Genomic DNA, 27,500 nt, shown 5'->3' on the forward strand with positions numbered 1-27,500 from the left:
CTAAAGAGGTGCAGACTGTTCCCCAACGGTATGCTCACCACCTCATTAAGTTAACCTCCAGAATGGGCTTTTATTGCTGCCCCGGTTCAGACTACAGTCTATAAAGCACCCCCCCCCCCCCCCCCCCCCCCCCCCCCCCCCCAGTGGTGGGCTGACGTTCTAGGGTGAATCTGCGGCTGATTCACCGCTTAGAAACGGGGAAGGAAGCACCAGGAAGGCGTAGAAGCACTGCTAGGCTGACGGGAGGGGTCCGAGAGGGCTGTCATGTGGTTGGCATGCCTCTGTGTGTGTGTGTGTGTGTGTGTGTGTGTGTGTGTGTGTGTGTGTGTGTGTGTGTGTGTGTGTGTGTGTGTGTGTGTGTGTGTCTGTGCATGCTTGCATATGTACCTTTGTGTAACAGAGACAGTGTGTGTGTGTGTGTGTGTGTGTGTGTGTGTGTGTGTGTGTGTGTGTGTGTGTGTGTGTGTGTGTGTGTGTGTGTGTGTGTGCGTTGTGTTTGTTTGCGTGTGTATTTGTGTGTGAGTGTGTGTGTGTTTTGGCATGTCATTATGACAAAGACAAAACACTGAGCGAATGAGTGACTTTTTGAGTGACAGTGAGAGAGAGAGAGAGAGAGAGAGAGAGAGAGAGAGAGAGAGAGAGAGAGAGAGAGAGAGAGTAAACACGGCGGCACGCAGCGCAGAGTTGTCGAGTCACGCACCCTGTGTGCTGTGGCACCGCCAGGGTGATTCGCAAGTCGTAAAATCCTCTTGCTGCCGAGGCGCACACTCACACACTCACACAATCACATAACTGGCCCTGCCAGATGAAGGCGGTGTCAAATTCGAGAGACCAATGCGAGCTACGATAATCGTGTTTTTCTTTATACGTCACAGGACTCGACACTCTTTGATGCAGGCGATATTATGAATACTGTGCTGTGTGGTACTGTGTGCTGTGTTGTATTGTGTCGTGCGGGTTGTCTTTGCTGAAGTTCGCCCTTCGGTTCGGCACTTTCAGGGTAAGGTAAGTCAAACCAAAAGAACTAACGACACCAGGAGTCTTTGGGTTAACCGGGTCAGGTTACGAAATCTTTAGGCATCCGGGGCTCTTAGTTTATTGGTGATTCCGGAGAAAGATTTCAGTGGAAGAGTTTCGGTGGTTGCAGGAGAGTCAAATCAAAGGTCTTTCGTCGTGCGTATTGTTGGCGTGCGTTTATTTGACGTGCGTAATGTCTGTGGGCAATGTGGGTTGTCCCACTGGGAACACACACTTCACCCGATATCAGTTAGCCGACGATAGGTAGAACTTGCTCCTTCTGGCACAGTTCTGTTATGTTGGAAGTTGATTGGTTGACTTCAAAATATCATGAATATATTTTACGCATCGAGATTGAACGCGTTTGGCATCTCCTGTGTGGTGTCTGTCTCTCATGCGTCCCTGACGTTTTTTTTTTTTGTTTGTTTGTTAATTCATTGTTTAATTTATTATACATTTAATTATCCGCTTAAGTCTCCGCTGTGTAAGTGTTCCCATTAGCAGCCTCTGGTGGTTTTATTATTGCTCCTGACATAGTTATATCATGTCCAGACCCTGTGGTCTGAGAGTTTCCCACGGGGAGCAGAGGTAACTCTCCCTGGATTGCCTCGCGGATGGGCGGCTGTTTCTGAACTAGAAAGTACAACATTTCACTTCAGATATTGTTTCAAGCTATGCAGTCATCGCTTATGTTTATTTAACTCAATAAATGAGTGGATTTTACTACTGAGTGGGTAATTTTGCCTTGGTCAGTACGCGGTGGGGAAGGCGCTCCTGGACTGTAAACCGTAAAGGAATCCGCTCATAATTTAGAGGACTTATTGGCACCTCGTAAAGTGTTCACTGACTACAACTCCCCAAACCACATGAAAGTGTTAAGTAGCGCTGGTGGGCCCTGCTTAATCCTCATTAAAGAGTAGTATTCATTAGAAAACAGTACTTATTAGAGAGTAGTACTTTATGAAGGTCCTCTGAACCTGTTGTTTTGTTTGTTTACATTTTGCCCCGGGATAACTTGGTAATAACAAATTATATAATTGTTAATCTATATGTATATATTGTACTTTGTATAGGCTACTATTGGGAAATTGTGTATGTACGGCAACATCGCGCATTATTATATAATATTGTAAAGAAGTTAATCATTTCAAAATATTCTTTAATTCTTTAATGTGTAATATTCAAACGATATTCTGCAGAATATTGATAGTATTGAAGTATGATATTACTTTCTTCTTAATGCAAAAGTGACAAGCCTCACAAATGTGTTGTTTATTCAATAGACTTATGTTTTTTCTTAGTGAACTTTGAACTTCAGTGAAACAGACATAGAAACTAGCCCAATATGTGGGGGCAGGGTATATCTATGAGTCAGAGCGTCAGCAAAAAGTTTCTGAGTTTGTATGTACAGTATGTATGTATGTATGTATGTATGTATGTATGTATGTATGTATGTATGTATGTATGTGTGTGTGTGTGTGTGTGTGTGTGTGTGTGTGTGTGTGTGTGTGTGTGTGTGTGTGTGTGTGTGTTTGAGAGTGTGTGTGTGTGTGTGTGTGTGTGTGTGTGTGTTTGAGAGTGTGTGTGTGTTTGAGAGTGTGTGTGTGTGTGTGTGTGTGTGTGTGTACGTTCATTCATATGTTTACTGTCATCCCCCCGCCCTATTTAAATCCTGATGACGAGGGAGGGGCTTGGAGACTCGCAGCACAATGGCTCTTTATGATCAACTGAGGGGTTACAGTGTATTAACCTCTCTCTCTCTCTCTCTCTCTCTCTCTCTCTCTCTCTCTCTCTCTCTCTCTCTCTCTCTCTCTCTCCCTCTCCCTCAGAGTCTTATGACTGGCCGTCAGGCAGTCTACACATGTTTGCGAGTGCTTCAGATGGGGGGATGGGGCAGCGTGTTTAAATCTGTTTGTGCAACACCCTAACACACACACACACACACACACACACACACACACACACACACACACACACACACACACACACACACACACACACACACACAGCTTGTCACAGCCATATGACACTCCATAGGCTGAGCAGAACCAGCATATATTCTTAAAGGTATGCTAGGGACCACATTGTATACTAGGGTTGTAAACGATACACAATAGTCGCGATTTGGAAAGATTATTTATTTTTTATTAAAAAATATACATATATTTGTTATTATTAAATTGTATCAAACAAAAGCCTGACACACATGAAAATACATCAAAAACAATTGAGGATAAAAACACAATAAAGTCCCGGACTTATTTCCATTGTGGTCCTCAACACAAAACATCAAGACAAGACAAGACACTCACAGAGTGTGTCGTAATCAATAAAAATAAAATCTTAACTAACAATTAAAATAATAATATAAAAAAATAAAATAATAATAATAATAAAGATTCAGTGGTTAGGGTTAGGGTTCTATCTATTTATCTCATACAGGGCCGCCCCTCCCCACACGCAGAGTACGCAGAGCGTGTCGGGCCCCAAGATCCTAGCAGGGGCCCCCAAATTTAAGGTTGCAAAAAGGTTGTTTGTTTCGATGACTTTTATACCTTATTGATGTGCAGAATTCTTTTCATTCATCTTTGGAGCCTGCAGTTGTTATTATATTATAATGCTGCTGTTTAGAAAGTTTTATATATTACTTGTATATTATTCATATATTACTTTATATATTACTGATGGTGCTGCTGTTTTTTTTTATACTCTATGATGACAAGTGTGTGTGTGTGTGGGGGGGGCCCTGACCAATTTATGACTAATTATGCTTAGCGCCTCCAAAAGCTTAGCAGCGGGCCTGATCTCATAACTCCAATGTCAAGTTATAAGTAGCAAATGCTTGGTAACGTTACTTAAGTAATAGATGTACAATTTCAACATTTTAATATAATAACCCATTAACAAACAAACGGATCAATCAATGAATTGAGTGTTGATCGACTGAGTTTTCCTTAGAGGCCATCCTAGGTCATTAAAGTTATTTGGGGACAACTCAAGTGCTGTCATCTCAGCATGGAGTTGTGTAGTATAGGGATGGGCAGTTCAATCCGATAATTACATAGATTATCTGCTAGATTAACCAGAACCAACATTGGCTTTCTTTTAGATGTTTGTTTGGGCGAGGGAGGGGGGTCTTCCCCAGTGGAGTCTAGGTTTAGTTGGCTTGTCCCGTTGACGTTCTGCCAGGTGAGGAGGCAGGCTGTTTGCTTAGCCTTGCTGCCAAAACCAACTGAACAAACCTTTTCAGAAACAGTCTTACTGTACGTCTGAGTGATATTGTCACCTCGTTTCTTGTCCTCTAAGCTGCTATGAGCCTAAGGATCGGTGTAGTGGCGGTCAAAAAAACACAGATAGACAGTCCTCTGGAAACACCTTACTTACCACGGATTACTTCAATAAAAGCAAGCAATCTGATTAAAAACTGTGGGCGCTGGTGGAATACTGAAGTTGATGTATTTTCCTAAATTCTTCTTCCCAAATGGACAATCGGGCTGAGTAAAATATTTTGCTCTCTGTGTCTGAGGACACAGAGAGCAAACATGTGGGGTTAGAGTAGTTAAAGCTGCATGTAACTTTACTACTGCAGCAAGTTACGCAAGGGAAAAATATCTGAATGGAAAATTTTGTCCTCTGTATGTTAAATCCTCTTTCATGGGAAAATGTCGACGTAAACTTCGTTTTTTAATATCTGACGTGAATTTCCTGGTCTGTCATCGTAAAACAACAACAGTCATTTGGGGTTTTATAAGTTAATGTAAAAAAGCATCTTGCTGTTCCCTTAACAAGCTAAAGGGACTTGAGCTAAAGGGACACAAGCTAGGGAAGGCACTTAAAGGTGATGAGAAAACATACTTAGATAGTTATGTTACATAGTTGGTGCTCCTCCATGTTGGTGAACAAATGGGTCACAGAAACAAAGGAAATGGCTGAAATTCTTCTGCAGATCCCTGGTTTTCACCACACCTCTCCTGCTCAATGCAGGGAAGTGAAACTGGTGTGTGTGTGTGTGTGTGTGTGTGTGTGTGTGTGTGTGTGTGTGTGTGTGTGTGTGTGTGGGTGGGTGCGTGCGTGCGTGCGTGCGTGCGTGTGTGCATGCTAGGCTAGGGTGTGTGTGTTTGTGTGTGTTTGTGCATGCTAGGGTGTGTGTGTTTGTGTGTGTTTGTGCATGCTAGGGTGTGGGTGTGTGTGCCAGGGTGTGTGTTACGCTTGCATGCTAACACACGTCACTTTGGGGACATATTGACATGTGATTTGCATATTTCTGAAAAAAGGATCTTCTCTCCCTCTCGCAGGATGATTTCGCACATTGGACCGTGTAGGAAGAACTTTCTGGAATAAAAGTGATTCTGCTGTGACGGGTGACGAAAAACCACTTGTCCTCCTCCCTCCTCCACTGGCGATCTTTGCTGACTCATGACAGAACAAAGGAAATGGAAACGTGACTGTTGTCGTCTGACTCACTGCCGCCGGCAACCATGTTGGATCATGGTTAACCTTCGATTGGGAAGCGATATCGCACAGCCTCCTGCGTTCTCTCACATCTAGAATTATCTTTGCAAAAGGGATGTGAAAAGCCAAAGGCCTTAATATAATTGAGCTCTAGATATTTATTGCTAGGCATATCGTTAGGAGTGTTATCTTCTGCCACTTTGCGGTGGTCCTCTGAAAGTCGCTCTACCAGCCTCCGGTGCACTCATCTGATCACAACGTTGTTGTGATTCGGTCGCATTGAGAGAAAACAGATAAAAAAGACCTCAGCTCATTCGGATCTGCGCCCCCATTCCTACAAAAATGGGCGTCCTTGTCGCAAGATTCCTCCGTGTGCGTCAAGTGACCGACTCCCAATGGAATAAAACGCTATTTTTCTGAAGTATCACCAGACCCTTCAGGAGATGCAGAGATGACCGTCATCTTTCACTGAAAACAACAACAACAACAACAACAAAATCCCCGACAAGTTCAGGGGTCGAGCACCCAGGATGTATTGCCCCAGGAAGAAGCGTCCGACGCGTGACGAGGACTTCTCGGCCATGGTGGTGCCCTCGGTGCGCGGGCTTGGTTACCTTGACTACAACATAGAGAGCCACGCCTCCCGCTCGCTGAGCGCCATGGACGAGTTCCGGCGCCACGACCTGCTCTGCGACCTGGTGCTCCGCGTCACGCAGAAGGACCGCACCGTGGACTTCAAGGTAGGGGACCCCCAGCAAAACTCTGCACACCTGTAGCTGAGGTTCCCTGTATGGGAACACCTGTATGGGCACACCTGCATGGGCACATCTGTATGGGCCCACCTGTATGGGAACACCTGTATGGCCACACCTGTATGGGAACACCTGTATGGGCACACCTGTATGGCCACACCTGTATGGGAACACCTATATTCGAATATCAAAAAATAAATCAAAATTCGAACGAATATTAGGCAGCCCTTAATATTCGAACCTGTTATGGGCAGGCCAAGAGGGAGAGACGTCGGAGAACCTGACGCAGTCTATTCATAATATTGTAATGACCACGAAAGAGGCAGTGAATGAAGCATTGATTAGGCAGCAATTTATTAGAAACCTAATAAACCGTTGGAACACGCAAGACCGGTAACCATAGCAACGCGGTAAACAAACCTCGCGAAGCCCAATCCAGGTCTTACTGTAGGCATTTAATGGTCAAAATATTATTAATAAGTATTCCAATATATTTGAATATTAATATTAATAAACAAACAAACTTTGAATATGATTTTTGGGCAAGGGTCAAAGCCCTATATGGCCAAACCTGTATGGGAACAACTGTATGGTCACACCTGTATGGGAAGACCTGTAGGGGAACAGATGTATAGGAAAACCTGTATGGGAACAGCTGTATGGGTGCACCTTTATGGGCTACCTTTGCAGAAGGAGCCAAAAGATTGTTAGAAATCCCTGAGCTGTCAGTCGGCGATTAGCCAATGAAACGCTCCGTGAGGGCCCACACACACACACACACACACACACACACACACACACACACACACACACACACACACACACACACACACACACACACACACACACACACACACACACACACACACACACACACACACACACACACACACACACACACACACACACACACAGCGTTATTGGAGCTCCTCCACAGGGCTGTGATCAATCGCTGGTTTGTTTGGGCGATGGTTCCAAACTGGTCTCTCGTCTGTGTTCTCTCTCTACTACTTCACACCTTACCTGAAGCACCTTTTTGTCCTTTTGAGGAGCTTCCCGTTCCCCTGATCCATTGTAACGATGATTTCTTTGAACAAGGTGCACAAGCTGGTGCTGGCCTCCGCTAGCCCGTACTTCAGAGCCATGTTCAGCAGCAGCTTCAAGGAGGGCCGCGCATCCGAGGTCACGCTGCGCGACGCCTGCCCCCTGGTGGTGGGGAAGCTCATCGACTTTGCCTACACCGCCCGCATCACCGTGGGGGAGAACTGCGTGCTGCATGTTCTGCTGGGTGCGATGAGGTGAGACCGGGCTGCTGGGTCTTTGGGAACACACGAGGATGTAACAATGATGATACATCAAATGGTAAAACATTTATCATGGGCTCTATCGATGATCAACCCAAAAATACGAAAAAAAATTACTTAGAGGTGACATATTACACCACCAGGTGTGAGTGTGATTAGCCGTTTTGAAAATCTGCCTCTTCTGACATCACAAGTGGGCGGTCAAAACGGCTTGTAACAGCTAATCACACTCCCACCTGGTGGTAAAATATGTCACCTTTTAATAGTCAAACAAAAAAAGAGGAACACCATCAAATCCATCCTAGGGAAGCTACGCCGGCCCAGGGGGTTCTGATTGACTCGCACTGTTTACACTCATTACTCTTGAGTTTGTTTGTCTTTGGTTCCTCTTTATCCAACGTACCAACGTTGATCGGCATAAGGCCATACAAAGACAGCGCCAGGACACTGACTGGTCCCTTAACGTCCTGTTACACAGCCTGTGTGTTTGCGTGGCGTCTTCCTCCAGGTACCAGATGGAGGACGTGGCGAAGGCGTGCTGCGACTTCCTGGTGAAGCACCTGGAGCCGGCCAACGTCATCGGCATCGCACGCTTCGCTGAGGGCCTCGGCTGCACTGAGCTGCAGCGCCACAGCCGGGAGTACATCAACACACACTTCAACGAGGTGTGTGTTGACGGCAGCAAGTGTGTTGGTCCTGATGCTTTGGGCCAGCGTCTCTGACGTGGACCGACGTCACATGACCAGCCTGTCACATGACCAGCCACGTGACGAGTTCAATCATTTCAGGGATGAATTGATTCAAATGCTGAGCTTTTCCAAACTGTTACTTGCTTCATGTTGTGTTGTTGTATTGTTGTAGGGTTGTACTTACTCAAAAACATAACTCCTACTTTTAAAGTGGTAACCTGGAAGATTTTCATGAAATTTCAATCTTTGAGATCACCACTTTACAAAATCAAACCAATTCACTTCAAATCCCCTCAGAACAGGAAGAAATAGACAATGTGTGAGTATCTTGTGACAGGATGGACTGATGATGAAGGTGTTCTCTTCAACGTTTCCAGGTCACCAAAGTGGAGGAGTTCTTCAGCCTGACCCACTGCCAGCTTCTGGAGCTCATCAGTCAGGACAGCATCAAGGTGCTCTGTGAGTCTGAGGTTTGTAGTCCCGGCTGGTTCAATCTGGTTAAAACTGCTCCTGTCTGGTTCAAACCGATCCTGTCTGGTTCGAACTGGTCGTGTATGACTCAAAATGGTCCTGTCTGGTTCAAACTGGTCCTGTATGACTCAAACTGGTCCTGTCTGGTTCAAACTGGTCCAGTCTGGTTCAATCTGGTCCTGTATGGCTCAAACTGGTCCCGTCTGGTTCAATCTGGTCCTCTATGGCTCAAACTGGTCCCGTCTGGTTCAATCTGGTCCTATATGGCTCAAACTGGTCCCGTCTGGTTCAATCTGGTCCTCTATGGCTCAAACTGGTCCCGTCTGGTTCAATCTGGTCCTGTTTGGCTCAAACTGATCCCGTCTGGTTCAATCTGGTCCTGTGTGGCTCAAACTGGTCCTGTCTGGTTCAATCTGGAGACGAAGTGCAGTCAGCAGAGACGACATGCAGTCAGTCGAGACGCCCCCCAGGTGTGACACCAGGATGCTGTCCCCCCAGGTGTACCAGGCCTGTACCAACTGGGTTCGCTGGGACATCGCCGGCCGAGCCCAGTACCTCCACGCCCTCCTCAACGCCGTCCGCATCTACGCCCTGCCGCCCAAGTTCCTGAAGAACCAGCTGCAGTCCTGCCCCATCCTCAGCAAGGTACCAACACCCCCCCCCCCCCCCCCGCCTCCCTCTGATCCCTGGTCCTCATAGTGGACCAGGGTGGGTTAATAGTCCAGAGGTCATGGGTTCGATCCCCTGAAGGCCTCCCTGAGCTACAGGTCCTGTCCTCCACGACTCGTTGCTGAAGTCACTATGACTGAACATTGAACAAATAGAAACTCCCTCTCCTCCCCTTGTTGTAGGTTTCCCTCATATCTGCGTGGAGGGTGTAGTGGCAGTTGCGTCTGAACATATTTAGGACCACGCGTTTAACCTGAATCACTCGCTCCTCTTTGTTCCATACATTTATCTTGCAGGACAACTGCTGCAAGGACTTCCTGTCCAAGATCTTCCAGGAAATGGCGTTGAAGAAGCCCCTCCCCCCGGCTCCTCTCCGCGGCAACCAGCTGATTTACGTGGCCGGGGGGTAGGAGTCCGCATGCAGCCGAGCTTCCTGCTAGGGTTCTCTCAGTCAGCGTCTCTTCTGTGAGAGACGGATGCACTCAGAGGCCGACTCTTATGAACCCTCAGGTTATATGTAGTTATGTAGGCGTTACACCTCCCTAGCCCCTACACCACCCTAGCCCTACACCACCCCATCCCTACAGCGACCCTACATGCCTAGTGTTACACCTTCCTAGTGATACACCACCCTAGTGATACACCGCCCTAGTGTTACACCAACCTAGTGTTACACCACCCTAGTGATACACCGCCCTAGTGTTACACCAACCTAGTGTTACACCAACCTAGTGTTACACCACCCTAGTGTTACACCAACCTAGTGTTACACCACCCTAGTGTTACACCAACCTAGTGTTACACCACCCTAGTGTTACACCAACCTAGTGTTACACCAACCTAGTGTTACACCACCCTAGTGTTACACCAACCTAGTGTTACACCACCCTAGCCCTATACTGCCCCTACATGCCTAGTGTTACACAACCCTTACACCACCCTAGAGCTACACCACCCCGTTTTAACCCCCGCGTGGGGTCCTTCCCCCCAGGTACCACCACCGCTCTCTGCCCACCATGGAGGCCTTCGACCCGGGGAGGAACGTGTGGCTGAAGCTGGCCAACATGGAGGCGCCCTGCAGCGGCCTGGGGGCCTGCGTGGTGTTCGGCCTGTTCTACACCGTGAGTCAGCCAGTCAGCCAGTCATTCAGTCAGTCAGTCAGTCAGTCAGTCAGCCAGTCAGCCAGTCAGTCAGTCAGCCAGTCAGCCAGTCAGTCAGTCAATCAGTCAGCCAGAAAGTCAGCCAGTCAGTCAGTCAGTCAGCCAGTCAGCCTGTCAGTCAATCCGTCAATCAGTCAGCCAGTCAGTCAGTCAGCCAGTCAGTCAGCCAGCCAGTCAGTCATTCAGTCAGTCAGCCAGTCAGTCAGTCAGTCAGCCAGCCAGTCAGTCATTCAGTCAGTCAGTCAGCCAGTCAGTCAGCCAGCCAGTCAGTCAGTCAGTGAGTCAGCCAGTCATTCAGTCAGTCAGTCAGCCAGTCAGTCAATCAGTCAGCCAGTCAGTCAGTCAGTCAATCAGTAAATGTATCATTCAGTCAGCCAGTCAGTCAGCCAGTCATTCAGTCAGTCAGCCAGTCATTCAGTCAGTCAGTCAGCCAGTCATTCAGTCAGTCAGTCAGCCCGTCAGTCAGTCAGTCTATCAATCAGTCGGCCAGTCAGTCAGTCAATTATTCAGTCAGCCATTCAAGCTTTATTTATTTAGCTCTGGGAACCAACTGAAGAACAGAGGAAATAAACATAACAGGAACATGAAGTGAACGATAAGAAATGGTCTGAATCATAGTGACACCATTGGGGGGTAGATTGAAAACAGAAGAAGATGGCCACACTACTGGAGTAGAAGGAGGCTGAAGTCAGAAGATGTGTTTTAAGATTTCTTGAAATGTACCGATTGGACAGCTCTCATAGTTAATATTTCATTACCTCAGTTAACATGAACACTGTTACCTTAGAAAACATGAACACCATCGGTAAACATTAACAGCAGTGGCTAGCAGTGGCGGTTAGTGTCGGCGCCTAGCGGCAGCGGCTAACACTAGCAGCTAGCGGCAGCGGCTAGTGGCGGCGGCTAGTGGTTCAATAGCACGTGACAGTACCCGTAAACTGTGGTGTCTCCCCGTGCGGCCCAGGTGGGTGGCCGGAACCTGTCCGTCCAGGCGAACACCGAGTCCGGGGCGCTGTGCTGCTACAACCCCATGACCAACCGCTGGACCTCACTGGCCTCCCTCAACGCCCCGCGCAACCGCGTGGGCGTGGGCGTGGTCGACGGCGCCATCTATGCCGTGGGCGGCTCCCAGGGCTCCGCCCACCACGCCACCGTTGAGCGGTAAGCCGTCAGAGAGGCCTCGGAAAAAGCCGACTTTAACCGTAAGAGCTGTGTTTAGGAAAGGTCTAAAAGTATATTTTGAGTTATTGTTTTGTGTTCAATATGATTATTTTTAAGATCGCATATTGCCATGGACCCATAAGGCTTCCGTAGGGTCATCATGGGTGGGAAAGATAGCTAGAAGCCTACAGAGCAACACAGTTTATTGACCCTTATTTCGATTCCATGCCTTTGTTTGTATTGTTCCCTTTTGACAAGTAAGAGGTCAAACAAATTCAGATTTTTTTGGAGTCGAGCTCATTGCTTCGAGACTTACCAAGTGTTGTGAAATGAAATTGGAAAGACAACGCCACATTTACTGATAACGTTCCCAAGGTAGGCGAGAGTTCAATGGGTTGATTTTTGGCTTTTGATCAACGGTATTGACCGAAAAAGACACAACATGTTGTTGTTATTCTGTGTTGTACTTAAGGCACCAAAGAAATAACCGAGTGCATGATTTATTCTGCTCACAGGTTCATAAAAATCAGTGAGGCCATGTATAATAGAAGCATTTTTATGCATATTGTTTCAATCCTTTTGGCATCCCAACAGCAATGAATACATTTAATCATCTGACAAAAAGAAAAGTTAAAAGTCCTTTATGGCTGTAGTAAGCCCATCTGATCAATGCATTCGGCACGAGTGAAAGTATTGACCTGTCTGTTCATGGTAGGCCACCTGGCCTACCATGAACTCGCTAGGTTCAGACCTGCTGCTGAACCTAGCGAGTTGCGTGTCACGTATTTTGGGGGCGTGGCTTTGGAAGTAGGCCTGAAGGGAGGGGTTGTTTGGGGTAGGATTCTTTAGATGTCGACATTTCTCTCACTGGTTTCTCCAATCTGCAAATATGGCAGATATATATCGGACGCCTATGGACTCGGCCAAAACCTTTGGTAGTCTGAAACTTCTTAAAGCAATAAAGGATAATTCACCGAGCGCTGATGTCGCCCCCGTCAGCAGACTGTGTCCTGACCTTGACCACCCCAACTGTTTATGGACAGCTATGGACGCCGCTACGGTCGGAGGTAAAGTCATGTGACTGAATGATCTCCAGCCGCTACGGTCGGAGGTGAAGTCATGTGACTGAATGATCTCCAGACTCTACAGTCTGAGGTGAAGTCATGTGACTGAATGATCTTCAGACTCTACAGTCTGAGGTGAAGTCAGGTTCAGGTCACGGAGTTCAGGTCATGGTGCGCTTCCGGTCAGACCGGACTGGGTGCTGCTGGGAGCCTCTCTCAGGATGCTGATCCTGTGGGGAATGCCCTTTGTCTGGTTATGGTTGAGTTGCTCTGGAGGACGTTTCCCTGTCAGTCTGTCTGTCTGTCTGTCTGTCTGTCTGTCTGTCTGTCTGTCTGTCTGTCTGTCTGTCTGTCTGTCCGAATGCTGCTTTGAAGGAATGAGGAAAGGAACAGCTTGAGAAATACAAGGTTTGCCAGAAAAAGTGAAGGAATTCCAATCTGCTCGCTCCCTGAGCCTAGTCATCATCATGACACAGCAGAAATACAGAAAAGTCCCTTTCACTTTCTCTATCTCCCCCTTCAATACCTCTCTCTCCCTCATTAATCTTGCTCTCTCTCTCTCTCTCTCTCTCTCTCTCTCTCCCACTCTCTCACCTCTCCAACTCTCTCACCTCTCCATCTGTCTCTCACCTGACACACTCTCTTGCTCTCTATCACCTGTCTCACTCTCTCACCTGTCTCTCTCTCTCTCTCTCTCTCTCTCTCTCTCTCTCTCTCTCTCTCTCTCTCTCTCTCTCTCTCTCTGTCTCTCTCTCTCTCTCTCTCTCTCTCTCTCTCTCTCTCTCTCTCTCTCTCTCTCTCTCTCTCTCTCACGCCCGTGTCTCCCGTCTCTCCTTTCCCGGCAGGTGGGATCCAGACACCAACAGGTGGTCCCTGGTCTGCCCCATGGCGGTGGCCCGTCTGGGGGCGGGTGTGGCCTCCTGCGGGGGGGCTCTGTACGTGGTGGGGGGCTACGACGGGCTGGTCCGCTGGGACTCGGCCGAGCGCTACCAGCCCGACACCAACACCTGGCACCCACTGGCCCCCATGGGGACCGTGCGCAGCGGACTGGGTGAGGGCCAGGGTGTGTGTGTGTGTGTGTGTGTGTGTGTGTGTGTGTGTGTGTGTGTGTGTGTGTGTGTGTCTGTGTGTGTGTGTGTGTGTGTGTGTGTGTGTGTGTGTGTGTGTGTGTGTGTGTGTGTGTGTGTGTGTGTGTGTGTGTCTGTGTGTGTGTGTGTGTGTGTGTGTGTCTGGGCGCGCGTGCGTGTGCAGGGAGGTGTATGCGTGGTGTATGTGGACATATCCCTTGACATGTTTACTTTGTGTGAGTGTGTGTGTGTGTGTGTGTGTGTGTGTGTGTGTGTGTGTGTGTGTGTGTGTGTGTGTGTGTGTGTGTGTGTGTGTGTGTGTGTGTGTGTGTGTGTATGTGTGCACACGCTGTCATTACGTTCACACTCTATTCAACTCTTCCTCCTCCCCCTCTTGGGTAACGCCTCTAACCTCCCACCTGACATAATGGTATGATAATATACCGTCAACATGGCGGGGGGGGGGGGGGGGGGTAAAGTATAAAGGTTTCAAGTACCCTCACCTGATACCTTAGATCAGATGATCCATCTTTGGGGTCGGAAGCCAGAACCTCTTGTCTGGGGACTCAAACCCCCGTCGTGCAACCTCTCCCCTGACCCCTGACCCTTGACCCCAGTCTCCCTCTCCCTTGACCCCAGTCTCCCTCTCCCCTGACCTCTGACCTCTGGCCCCCCGACCCTACCCCGGTCTCCCCCCCCCCAGGTCTGGTGTGTCTGGACGCGTGCCTGTACGCGACGGGCGGGTTCGACGGGCGCAGCCAGCTGTGCTCCGTGGAACGCTACAGCATCGCCCGCGACTGCTGGGAGCCACAGGAGCCCATGAGCCAGTGCAGGAGCGCGCACGCCGTCACCGTCCACCAGGGGCGCATCTTCGTCCTGGGTCAGTCCCGCACTCTGTTCCCAGGCACTGGCTGAGCGAGTGACTGAGTTAGGGCCCGAGTGGTTAATTGAGTGCGTGAATGAATGAGTGTGTGAGTGAGTGTCCGCGTGAGTGAGGAGGGAGTGACCGATTTAATGAGTGTGTGAGTGAGTGTCCGCGTGAGTGAGTGAGTGACTGAGTGAGTGAGTGGGTTTGCAATGTCACGTTAACCTTACAGTGGAATAACATAATGAATCTGTGTTCTGTACTTACTAGACAATCTTGTAACACTGTTGTGTGTGTGTTTTTCTGGGTGTGTACATGTGTGTACATGTGTGTCCCTGTGTCTCCCTAACTGTCCGTGCGTGTCCCTGTGTGTGTAGGGGGGTTCAACCAGACTGGTTTCCTGTCCAGTGTGGAGGTCTTCTGCCCGGACACCAACACGTGGACCGGTCTGTCCGACATGCCCTTCGGACGCAGCGGCATGGGCATCGCCGTAACCATGGAGCCCTGCCCCGGCAACCTGCCCGAGGAGGAGGAGGAGGAAGAGGAGGAGGAGGATCAGGGAGGAGGAGGACGAGGAGGGGAAGAAGCGAGCAAGAGTTGATTCTAAGACTACTGAACACGACGCCACAATCGGCCGATCTGTTCCAGAGTGCGATAGATACCTCTGATCACAAACATTTAAATACCGAACCCTTTGTGAGCAACAGACCCACTGCCATCCTGTGTGTGTGTGTGTGTGTGTGTGTGTGTGTGTGTGTGTGTGTGTGTGTGTGTGTGTGTGTGTGTGTGTGTGTGTTTCAGTAAGCAGAACAACAGTACAAACCTCATCAAGTCACCGGGTGCTAGCGGGCTAGCTAATCTACGCTAGCTGAAGCTCAGTGGTGGAGCGTGCGCTGAACACGCGCTTTATGGGGATGTGTTGATCATGTCTTAGACCACCCTCTCCCCTCCCAGTCTGTCCCAGTCCGTCTTACAGGACTCAATGTGAGCGCAGGACCAACAATGTATTACTGACCCAGTAACTCTAATCTCCACTCTTATCTGTTTCCTTTATATCCGGAAATTTCTTCCATTTTTGCTCCTTTACATTTTGAGCTCTCTCTCTTTCTCTCTTAACATACTTCTTCAACGCTATTTATTTTTCTTTCCCTTTCTCTCTCACTCTCTCAATCTAATTCCCTCTTTCAAACTTCCCTTCATCTTCCCCAGGTCAGTGCCATGGGTTCATGGGGATATTGGAACTCCTTATTTGCATTGTTGTATTTGCACTGCACAATGTACTACTGTTAGTAGTACGTAGTAATTATTTACGGGATTAAATATACAAATTATAAATGTTTTCTGTTCGTCATACTCCGTTCATTTGCCTATTGGTCGAAACGACTATGGAAACCAAATGAGCTGTTACCTAACTATGACCAACGGGTGAGTGTGTCACTTCGTCCAAACGGACACTAGATGGCGCCACAATTTCATAAACCACCAGGATACCTCCGATACGGTTCTCCTTTCGGATTAACAATGAACTATGAGGCCTTTAGATTATGGCGGACAGCAAGTGATGAAGGAAAAACTTCTTGTTTAACATATTACCGCGGTGTGTCGTATTGTCAAACTACACACAGTGTTGCTGCACATGGTTTGAAAATGTTGCACGATTTGTGAAATGTGTCTCATGTTCTTTATTCGTGTGGCCCGTTGTAACGTGTAGCGCGTGCTGTTAGTCATCGCGGCAGACCGGTTATGTGTTTACCTATTGCTATATACCTATCTCTCCCCCCGCCTGCTGCAATTATCACAGGAGAGGGAGAGAGAGAGAGAGAGAGAGAGGTGAGAGAGACAGGTGAGAGAGAGTGAGACAGGTGATAGAGAGCAAGAGAGTGTGTCAGGTGAGAGACAGAGGGAGGGAGAGAGAGAGAGAGAGAGACCCCATCAGCGTTCCACCAGTGTTTTATCGCCATCCGATTTTTTGAAAGAACCTATCTTCATGTTTACGTTCTCTGTTGTGTACCAATGATGGGTGGAGGTGGTGGTGGTGGTGGTGGTGGTGGTGGGCGGTGCTCATCACAGAGTCCAAACGGTCTCACGTCACAAACTGATGGACTCATACTCTGCTCTGCATGCAGGATTCATTATTTACTGAGCGACCTGTTGGGGCGGTGGAGGAGGTGTGGTGTCGATGAGGCGATAGGCCACTGCTGCTGCTGCTGCCGTCGCCGCGGCGACCGAGGGGCCTCAGGGGCCCCAGGGGGGGGGGGTTACGTCTTGAAGAGGCAGCGTGACTCACAGGGCCGACGTATGACGCAGGCGTCTCTAGGCCATCCACTCACTAAATACACACTCACACTTGGACAACGAGTGTGAGTGAGTGAGACGAACGGGACGCGCGCACACACGTTTGCACACAAGGACACACACACACACACACACACACACTTGTTGGACTCTGACACCAGCACATTTGTATCTTGTATCCATTGCCACATAAAGACACGTGTGTGTGTGTGCGCTCTGAAACGCACACACTCACCCTCCTGGTCAACAAAGGAGAGCGCTTGTGTGGACCGCACATCTCCTCAATGTGGTCATTGTGTCCCAGGGGGTGGGGGGGGGGGAGAGTGTGTGTTGGGGGGGGGGGGGGGGGGGGCAGCCGACCATCATGTAACTCAAAGATGGCCTCAGAGTGGGACAGCATGGGTTGAAAATCCAGATTTAGCCTGATGCTAAACTACCTGATGCTAAGCTACCTGATGCTAGGCTACCTGATGCTAAGCTACCTGATGCTAAGCGAGCTGCCCAGATGTCCAGGTGCTCAGTTTAAAGATCGCTATTGAAATGGCGATTTCCCCCCCCCCCACACACACACACACACACACACACACACACCTCCTCACTTCAGGGGCCACTATGCAACAGGGGCCACACACACACACACACGCACACGCACACACACACACACACACACACACACAAACACACACACACACACAAACACACACACACACACACACTCACTCACTCACTCACTCACTCACTCACTCACTCACTCACTCACTCACTCACTCACTCACTCACTCACTCACTCACTCACTCACTCACTCACTCACTCACACGATAGAATTGTAACTCCAAGTGTCCGCAAACTCAACCGCTAAATCTCCTTGATGAACAGTTTGTCCCATGACTTTGACGACCTGTGCGTCACATGACCCTCGGACGTCGACTGTTGACTTTGGTCAAATGGAAATAAAAGGGATTTCCTAAAAATAGGTTTTAAAAGCTCAGAGCTGGCAGCCTCCACCTCACCTCACCTGACTGCACCTCCTGTGTGTGTTTACTGCATAATTCATTCCTTTATTCATCAAATAACTGTCCACACACACACACACACACACACACACACACACACAGAGCTAATATTGAACAAGTCTTTTTCCCATCTTCTAAAGCGGAGCGTGAGTCGAGGCTGTGGCCGTGTGTGTGTCGACCAGCGGGGGGGGGGGGGGGGGGGGGGGGGGGATCACCTATGGGCCAGGCTGCTATAGCGCAGCAGGGGGGTCTATAGGGGGTCCACCAGCAGAGCGCAACAGGGGGGTGGGGGAGGGGGGGGTCTATAGGGGGTCCACAAGCAGAGAGCACTGGGTGGGGGGAGGGGGGTCTATAGGGGGTCCACCAGTAGAGCCCACTGGGGGGGTCTATAGGGGGTCCACCAGCATAGTGCAATGGGGGGGGGGGGGGAGGTCTAAAGGGGGTCCACCACCAGAAGAGCACTGGGGGGGGGGGGGGGGGGGGGGTCTATAGGGGGTCCGCTGGCAGAAATCCTCCCTCACGCCCCCCTTTCGATTAGTACGGTGCTGCAGCTAGCGTCGTGAGAACCCCCAGTGGTGGTGGGGGGGGGGGGGGGCTCTATAGGAGCTGGAGAGCAGGAGGGTGGGGATGAGGGTGTCACTGTGTGTGTGTGTGTGTCGGGGAGGGTGGGCTGGTGTAAACGCTAGCGGGCTCAGAGGTGGATGTGTGTGTGTGTGTGTGTGTGTGTGTGTGTGTGTGAGTGTAGGTGTGACCTTGGGAAGTGATGACCTCATCAACATCCTCGCCTGCAAAGCTAATCTGTTCCATTCTGAAGGATGCTCCCGTAGACGGAGCCCGCGTGAAGGTGACCGGCGGCCAGGGAACACACACGCACGTGCACGCACGCACACACACGCATGCAAACACACGCACACACACACACGCAAGCATGCACCGACGAGCACTCACAAGCATGCACACACACAACAAGCATGCAAACACACACACAAGTAAGTACACACACACAAACGCACACAAGCATGCACGCACACATGCCTGCACTGCATCTCTTCAAGACACACACACACTTACACGTGCTCATGCACACACAAAGACACCACACACACACACACACTGGATGTCAAAGTGCACATAAATATAAGAGGCAGGCTGTTATGGGGGCTTAATGTGTGTGTTTGATCTGCACACATTCAGCCAGAGGTAAGGGAGAGTGGGAACACTGGGAATCTCTACGGTCTGTCTCTGTTGGGCGTGACCAGGCGGAAAAATCGGGCCCTTTTGAAAAGTGTTTATCCAGGTAATGCCAACTACATTTCCCAGGAGCCCCGTGACCCGTAGAGACGTGATTGGGTAATGTAGTGGTTTGAAAAAGTTTTTTTGTATGTATGTTATGTGTTTGTTATTGTAAGCCTGCCTTGAGAGAAGGCTTCCAGAACATTATATTAGCATTGCATATAACAATCAAACAGAAAAATAACATTCAGACACTTGCTGGTCTCTACTGAAGGATTGAAATAGTGTGCATCCATCATCCACCCTGATAGCTAGTAAGTAAACGCAGAATTAATACATTTCCCAGAATGCCGAGCAGGTGCTTCGACTCTGGAATGTGTTGCGTTGGTCAGTTGTCCTGTAATTTGATCTCCCCCCTCCCCCCAGCTCTCTGACATCATAAGGCCAAAAACAGTTCTGTGCGTGACGAGATGTCTGCTGTGGTTTCACGTCATGCTGCTGTTTTGTGGTTTTTCCCGTGGCTGTTTCTCCATGCTGTTAACGCCATGGATACATGCTGTCTTAACGAGCTGCTCGTTAGCCGCTCTTTATATACTGCCCTGAACAGCCAATCGCGGGCCCCCGTGACCCTGAACACTTCCTGGTTGGGTCGCAATGGTGCTGGGGTCTGTCAAGAGCTGTGTTCAAATTCGAAATCTTTCCCTATCACGGATATAGTGCACTATATAGGGTGCTCGCCATTTTGTAGTGGTATTCGAATTCTAAGTGGTTAATTTCATGCACTATAGTGCACTTAAAATACCCACAATTTGAGTGTACATACGATTTACCCTACATGTAGTCTGGCTGAACGGAAGTGGACAGCGTCTATTGCCTAGCGTCGGATTTGGCCGCGACTCCTCCCCTTCCGGTTGCTGGCGTTCACGTATTGTACTCCCCCTCAAACTCGGAAACTAGGCAGTATGGCGAGTTTTGAAGAGGACTTTGACAGCGCTGTAAAGTTGGCATGTTTGGCTCTTTCCGTCGAAAATTGCAAAGAACTGCAAAAGATTTGCTTACAGCATTTGCTGAGGAAGAAAGATGTTATATTTTGCATGGACACCGCTGCTGCTTCCCGGGCTTAGCCCCGCCCTAGACGATTGTGATTGGTTTAAAGAAATAAAAACTTGCTGTAGTTTGGTCTGGCTTTGCGAGACTACCCTACATGTTACTCCCGTATACCACAATGCAATGCGGTCGTATTTTTCGGGAGGAGAAGAAGAAGCTGAATAACTGCGAAAACGAATACATTTAATGATGGAGTCTCCGCTTTCGTATAGAAATGTCAACAATTTATTTGGGATTTAACATAGAAAATGTAACATTCTAAATTGATTTAAAAAAAAACTTGAACAAGGAAATGTAACATTCAACATCAATACAACCTCCAGCTTTCCTCGTGAGTGCCCGGTTTGTTTACATGATGTGGGCGCATCTGTCTGCGTCACACAAATACTCGGCGCATTTACTGACGCAAATGACGTTTAGAAATGTTCAGCGTAGCGTCCGAATTCTCGTATGTTCGTTCCCTATATATAGTGCACTATATCATGAACCCTATATAGAGAATAGTGAATGAGTGTATAGGGAACGATTTCGAACACAGCTGCGGTCTCGTTTACGCCAACGAATAGATCGGGAAATGATCTTAAGTGTCCATCATCATAGTATATCAAACAAAATGTCTGCTCCTTCTCTTGTCAGGACAGGATGGGCCTTTAAAGGAGAAATTATGCCGCGTTTCCACTGCAGGGTGCGGAACGGATCGGATCGCAAAGGTGCGGTAGGGAGGGGGCGGTATAGCCCAGCTCAGTTCCGAGGTCGCGTTTCCACTGCCGACAGTACCCTTGGTGGTAGCCCGGATGTCGATCGCCGCGGCAGCTACGTAAACATCGTAAACAACGTCTTCCTCCCCAAGAATGCAGACGAACGTCTCCACCTCCTTGTTCGCCCAAGCAAGCTTTTTACGCGACATGTTAATTGTACAGAATAATACCTCGTGGCTACTGTTTGTTTGTTTTTATCCCCGCGTCACCCGGAAGTGACGATTCTTTCGACCAATCAACGGAGGGGGGGTGTAGCTAGAATTTCACGGGACCCTTTCAGGCGTCTGGTCTCGTTTTGGGTACCGCAACGGAGGAGTCCCGAGAATGGGGCCGGAACGGGTACGGCAAAGTCCGGGTCACGCCCACTTTTGGCGGTGGAAACGCGACCCGACCCGCACCTTTGCGATCCGATCCGTTCCGCACCCTGCAGTGGAAACGCGCCATTAGTGTCCAAATAGTCTGACATGGGGTCAGATAGTATAAGGGTTAGGATGTCGAGGTGACTTCCTCCCAAAGGTTCTGGGTTGATTCCCAATGTCTGCCATTTTTCTGTAGACAACCTTAACTGCTCAACAATGAAACATACAATATTCAGGCCTACTTATATTTGCTAATTTACCGTATTCCTAATAATATCATGGCTAGGTAACATTGTGACAGGGTTACAGAGAGGTAAATGTCCATAAAACCTGAAATCTGTTGTATGCAGTAGAAAGGCCAGGAAGTAAAGACCCCGTCGATGGGGCTCCGTGAAGCCCACTGAGAGCATCGTTCTGCTCTCAAAGAGGTTGCTGGTTCCCATCTCCTGAAAATGTGGTCGGCAGATGGGTATCAGACTTGCGTCTCTCTCGTCCGACCAGTGTGTGTGTGTGTGTGTGTGTGTGTGTGTATATCTGTACTTCAGAGTGAAAACGCTTAAATCGGTCATAAAAGTTGCACTTTTTTCATAAAAAAACCCCAACTTTTATGACTGATGTGAGCATATGAGTACTGGGGGCCAAAAACGACTAATATGGCCAACATATTTTACACAGTATGAAGTGATCATGGTTTGAGGACCACTTGACTCAGTCACCTCCCTGGTTCAGCCAAGCAGATTTACCAGGCTGGTATAAAAGTTACCTGGGGAAAAAAATCCCAATTGCTCTATCAAACAATGTGAATACTGTATTTAGTTTAGTTTAAGTAATTTAGCTTCGGCAATGCGTGCTTTCATCACATTTGCCGAGTTGTTGGAGGAAAAGTGAAGTCGCACATGTATGTGGGAACGTGTGCGCGCGCATCCTGCCCAAATACATGCAGGAGCTCAGAAGACGATTTGAGTGTGCCTCAACAACAGAAAACTAAAGAGCAAGGTAGTATTGCACGTAATTAACCCCATTATCTCGACAAAACATTTTCTCTCGACTCATATTTCTAAAATGAACCAACGTATCGTCAGATTAGTAGAATCACGAAGCCTCGTCTAGGCTGTGAGCGGCCGCCTGGTCTCTGGTCGGCTCGACTCTAGTCTGTTCCTCTGAAACTCGGAGGAAAGCGTGAGTGGACGGTTTCAAGCTCCCCTCTCGCTGAATTGATTCTACTATGGGTCCTCCAGAAACACGACGCTAAAACACCGGGGGGAAATCTTATATGTATCTCTCATTCCCAGCATATTTTATCTCCTACCTACCTAGATAAAAACAGTACCTGTACGTTAAAGATATTACTGATTGAAATATTTTCATTCCGTGGTGTAATGATGCATGATTCTAACATTTCAAATATTATCTTGTTGTGTTCTTCCCCTGTACCTCAGGATGGTATATTCCACAATTTATTCCAGGGAAAGACTGACAGTTTTTTGGGTCATGAAGCAGCTGTTCAAGTCAGCGGTCCGTCCTCCCTCCGCAAGAATAAGGAATTAGTACATTTCAAATTAGATAACGAAAATGTTGGTGCTAGTAATGAAAAAAAGTGTGACATTTTGTCAGTTTCACAAAAACAAACCCTATAGCCATATTAAAAAATCTAAACACTATGAATATTATGGATGTTGTCTTGTGTTAGTAATAAAAAAGAAAAAAATTATGCCAAGATCATTTATCGGCCCTGTAGTTTAATTTTTTCAATATGCCTCGTTTATTTAATATTAATGAGACATACATAGTATCTGGATTTATAGAGAACACATTTAGTATCTCTCACTTATCTCTCTCTCCTCCTTGCTCTATCTCTGTCTCTCTCTCTCTCTCTCTCTCTCTCTCTCGCTCTCTCTCGCTCTCTCTCTCTCCTCGCTCTCTCTCGCTCTCTCTCTCTCTCTCTCTCTCTCTCTCTCTCTCTCTCTCTCTCTCTCTCTCTCTCACATGTGTTTCTCCACACACCTGGTCTGAGGTGTGTGGAGCTCTCAGGACGATCTACGGCCAAACACCAAAGTTGTGGGTTCTTGAATACGAGGAATCTGTGTCTAATTTACTGTATTTTACCTTTATCAAATCTAATCGATACTATTTTACAACGTTCTGTAATTTTACAATACTTTACTATACTCTACTAAACTATACTACTGTACTACACTCTACAATAAAATACTGTACTATTCTTTACTATACTACTGTTCTGTACTATACTACACTATACTCTACTTTACTATGCTATAATTTACTGTACTATACTACACTATACTGTACTAAACTATACTACACTTGGCTGTACTAGAATCTAATATACGGTACTTCTGTACTGTACTTTTACTACAATAAATCGTACAACTGTTTATGCTATACTACTGTACTATACTACTACACTATACTGTTCTACTGTAATGTACTATTGCTACACTATTCTATACTGTGCTAGTGTCCTCTACTATACTATAGTCTACTGTATTATCCTAAACTATACTATACTACTGGAATATGCTATACTGTACTGTACTACACTATACTGCACTACTGAACTGTACTTTACTATACAGTACTACTGTGCTGTTCTCTACCGAACTATACTATTCTCTACTGTACTATACTACACTATACTATACTACTGTACGACACTATACTATACTACTGTACTACACTATACTATACTACTGGACTATACTGTACTACACTACACTAAACTAACTATACTATACTATACTATACTATACTATACTATACTATAATACTGTACTTTACTCTACTGTACTCTACTGGAGCATGTGTCCGGCTCCAAGAGGTGAAACGGTGTGAGACTGGGGGGGGTGCATCGCTGAAGCAGTATCCTCAACGTAGCGTGTTCTGTGTTCCTTGAACAAAGATTGTGACAATGTGTGTGTGTGTCTGTATTTGAGATCGCCAGCATGTGTAGATGTGAAATTGTGTCTGTGACATTGTGTGTGTGTTTGTGTCCATCCATGAGGTTGTAGCAGTGTGTGTGTGTGTGTGTGTGTGTGTGTGTGTGTGTGTGTGTCGGTTCAAGTGTGTGTGTCCATCTGTGAGATTGTGTCCACGTTTGTTTGTTTGTGTGAGTTTGTGTGTGTCCATCTGTGAGATTGTGTGTGTGTGTGTGTGTGTGTCCATCTGTGAGATTGTGTCTGTGTTTCTGTGTGTGTGTGTGTGTCCCTTTGTATGTGTTTGAGTGTTTCAAAGTGTGTCCATGTGTGCGCGCGTGTTTGTATGCGTGTGTCCGTTTGTGTTTGTTTGAGTGTGTTTGTGTCCATGTAAGTGTGTGTGTGCATGTGTGTGTGTGTGTGTGAGCGCGCTCGTGTGTGTGTGTGTGTTGGTGTGTGTCTGTTCATTTGTATGTGTGTGTGTGTGTGTGTGTGTGTGTGTGTGTGTGTGTGTGTGACCGGGAGCAGGTCAAGCCCTGGCTAGCGACAGTAGAGGTCCTCTGCCTTTAAGTCGGGGGGGGGGGGGGGGGGGGGGGGGGGGGGTTAGATGAGGGATGATCTTCCAGGCTTTTCTTCCGCCACTGAACGCGCTCAGAGGGCCTCCTGGCTCCTGGTGTCAGAGCTCGGCTCACCATAGGAGCGGCTCCAGCCTCACCTTTCCTCCTCTGGGTGGAGTCTCCGGAGGGGTCCCTATGGGTGGAGGTCCCCTGTGGGTGGAGCTTCCCCTTGGTGAAGGTCCCCTGTGGGTGGAGGTCCCCTGTGGGTGGAGCTTCCCCTTGGTGGAGGTCCCCTGTGGGTGGAGCATCCCCTTGGTGGAGGTCCCCTGTGGGTGAAGGTCCCCTGTGGGTGGAGGTCCCCTGTGGGTGAAGGTCCCCTGTGGGTGGAGCTTCCCCTGTGGGTGGAGGTCCCCTGTGGGTGGAGCATCCCCTTGGTGGAGGTCCCCTGTGGTTGGAGGTCCCCTGTGGGTGGAGCATCCCCTTGGTGGAGGTCCCCTGTGGGTGGAGGTCCCCTGTGGGTGGAGGTCCCCTGTGGGTGGAGCTTCCACTTGGTGGAGGTCCCCTGTGGGTGAAGGTCCCCTGTGGGTGGAGGTCCCCTGTGGGTGAAGGTCCCCTGTGGGTGGAGGTCCCCTGTGGGTGGAGCTTCCCCTGTGGGTGGAGGTCCCCTGTGGGTGGAGGTCCCCTGTGGGTGGAGCATCCCCTTGGTGGAGGTCCCCTGTGGGTGGAGGTCCCCTGTGGGTGAAGGTCCCCCTGTGGGTGGAGGTCCCCTGTGGGTGGAGGTCCCGTCGGCGATGGGGTGGTGTACTGTACTGCGCTCCCTCATTCTCACACCGTGAGGTCCGGTCACATGCTGCCGAGCAGCCAGAGAGCCGTCTGACGTTGTTCTGTGATGGGTCGGACGCACACACACACACACACACACACACACACACACACACACACACACACACACACACACACACCACACACACACACACACACACACACACACACACACGCACACACACTGGTCAATGAAATAGTGACCAGTTTTTGTGTGTTTGTCACACATTTATTCTAAATTATTTCAGTTCATTCACATTTTTATTCAATTCCACTGTTCATATTTAAGTCCACGGAAATAAAATCGGTTAATTTGGTTTTCTTTCCATTTGCTTTGACAGAGAGAGAGAGAGCGCTAGCTGCAGGTTAGGATACGATATTGTTTGTGAATCAGTTGTTGTTCAGCCTTTATGACCCTGTTGTACGGTCTTCATAATCTCTTTAGGATTTATTAAGCCCCCCCGCCAACTGTAACAACACTGAGGATTCTGGGAGTTTTCCACATCCACACAATAAGACTGGAGGCAATATTTAACCATAATATTCATTAAAATAAAACCTGTATCCAAACATGTAAGGGTCAGAGTCTTTCGGAAGAATACTCTTCAAACTTGAGCTACGGATTTAAGTTGCAAAACAATATTCAACTTGGGTTTCAATGTAAAATAATTCAGTCTTTGAACATATTGTCTGTTTAATTGAATGTTATGTTGCATTCAATTGTGTCACATGGCCTGTTGCCTTTTTGCTGGGTTAGGCAAAGTGTGGAGCATATCTTCCTTTCAGTTGCTGAAGGATTCTGGGTACTGTAGTGATTCAAGGCAACCTCGATCCTCCAGGAAAGGGCCAACCCCGCCCAGGGTTCGGGTCCCACGGCCGCACTAAGTCCTGCCGGCGGTGATTCTGGAACCCAGACTGGCTCCGCTTTCCCTGTAAAAAAAAAACCTCTCAACTTAAACCCGTGTTCATTCATCCTAGATGTACGTACCATTTCTGGCACTCATAATGTTTGAAAAAATACAATACTATAACTCCAATTAATGAAATTGGTTCATATTGTCTGCGTTTAAGTGGAGATCCTTTATGCCAGCTTGCACATTGTGTCTCAGTGCAGGCTCGTATTGATTACTGGGAGGAGGACGATGAGATGGGCTATTCAGAAGGCAGTCTTTAACTCAGAGAACCCGACGGGGAACTTTAGGTCAACATGTGGTTAAGGGGCCGGGTTCACTAGTTTGGGCGTCTGGCTCACCAGAGGCCCACAGGTAGACATTCGAGCTTCATCGGGGATTGAACCTGGGGCCCTTTCGGTTCAAACCCCCGTAACCATGGGAACATCCTCTGTCCTCCCTCCAACTCTTTTTTCATATGAGTCATTAAACATATGCACTTCCGGGGAAAAGTTGTAAAACAACCGTTCAAGTAGACATACCTGCTCTTTCCTGGTTTCAGAACTCGTTGTTTTCATGCAAATGCATGGATTATGCAAATTCCCATGTTATACTTCTGGGGCCGTATTCACAAAGCATTTTATCTAACCGCTAGGAGTGCTCCTAACTCGCGCTAAAACATTTTACGTAGGAGTTTTTTCTTAAAAGTTATTCACAAAGCCGCTGAGACCTACTCTTACTAAGGATGAATCACTAAGAGTGAACTAAGAGTGACACGCCCATTATTTTTAGGAGTTACTCCTAAATTCGCCAGTTAGGACCTACTTTTAGCCCTAAGATCCTTTGTGAATACGGGCCCCT

At 48.1% G+C, this 27,500-nt stretch overlaps 1 protein-coding gene across 1 annotated transcript; it reads left to right on the top strand.

The window, feature by feature from the left end:
- The first annotated feature begins 769 nt into the window (after positions 1-769).
- On the top strand, positions 770-16,010 carry keap1a (kelch-like ECH-associated protein 1a). Its single transcript, XM_060052832.1, has 12 exons — positions 770-1,005; positions 5,313-6,209; positions 7,320-7,519; positions 8,034-8,190; positions 8,592-8,684; positions 9,184-9,330; positions 9,651-9,760; positions 10,346-10,475; positions 11,479-11,675; positions 13,585-13,790; positions 14,510-14,686; positions 15,049-16,010. The coding sequence occupies exons 2-12, from the start codon at positions 6,000-6,002 to the stop codon at positions 15,270-15,272; spliced, it is 1,851 nt and encodes a 616-aa protein (XP_059908815.1). The 5' UTR covers positions 770-1,005; positions 5,313-5,999; the 3' UTR covers positions 15,273-16,010.
- Positions 16,011-27,500: the final 11,490 nt, after the last annotated feature.

The sequence above is a fragment of the Gadus macrocephalus genome, chromosome 5, assembly GCF_031168955.1.
Source record: "Gadus macrocephalus chromosome 5, ASM3116895v1".
In the NCBI taxonomy this organism is placed as follows: domain Eukaryota; kingdom Metazoa; phylum Chordata; class Actinopteri; order Gadiformes; family Gadidae; genus Gadus; species Gadus macrocephalus.

What these genes read in the sequence shown, in the direction of transcription:
- keap1a (XM_060052832.1), top strand. Translation starts at nt 6,000, where the DNA reads ATGTATTGCCCCAGGAAGAAGCGTCCGACGCGTGACGAGGACTTCTCG. An exon ending in CCTGCCCCATCCTCAGCAAG is followed by an intron (nt 9,331 to 9,650) that starts GTACCAACACCC and finishes TTTATCTTGCAG; the next exon opens with GACAACTGCTGCAAGGACTT. An exon ending in TGTTCGGCCTGTTCTACACC is followed by an intron (nt 10,476 to 11,478) that starts GTGAGTCAGCCA and finishes CGTGCGGCCCAG; the next exon opens with GTGGGTGGCCGGAACCTGTC.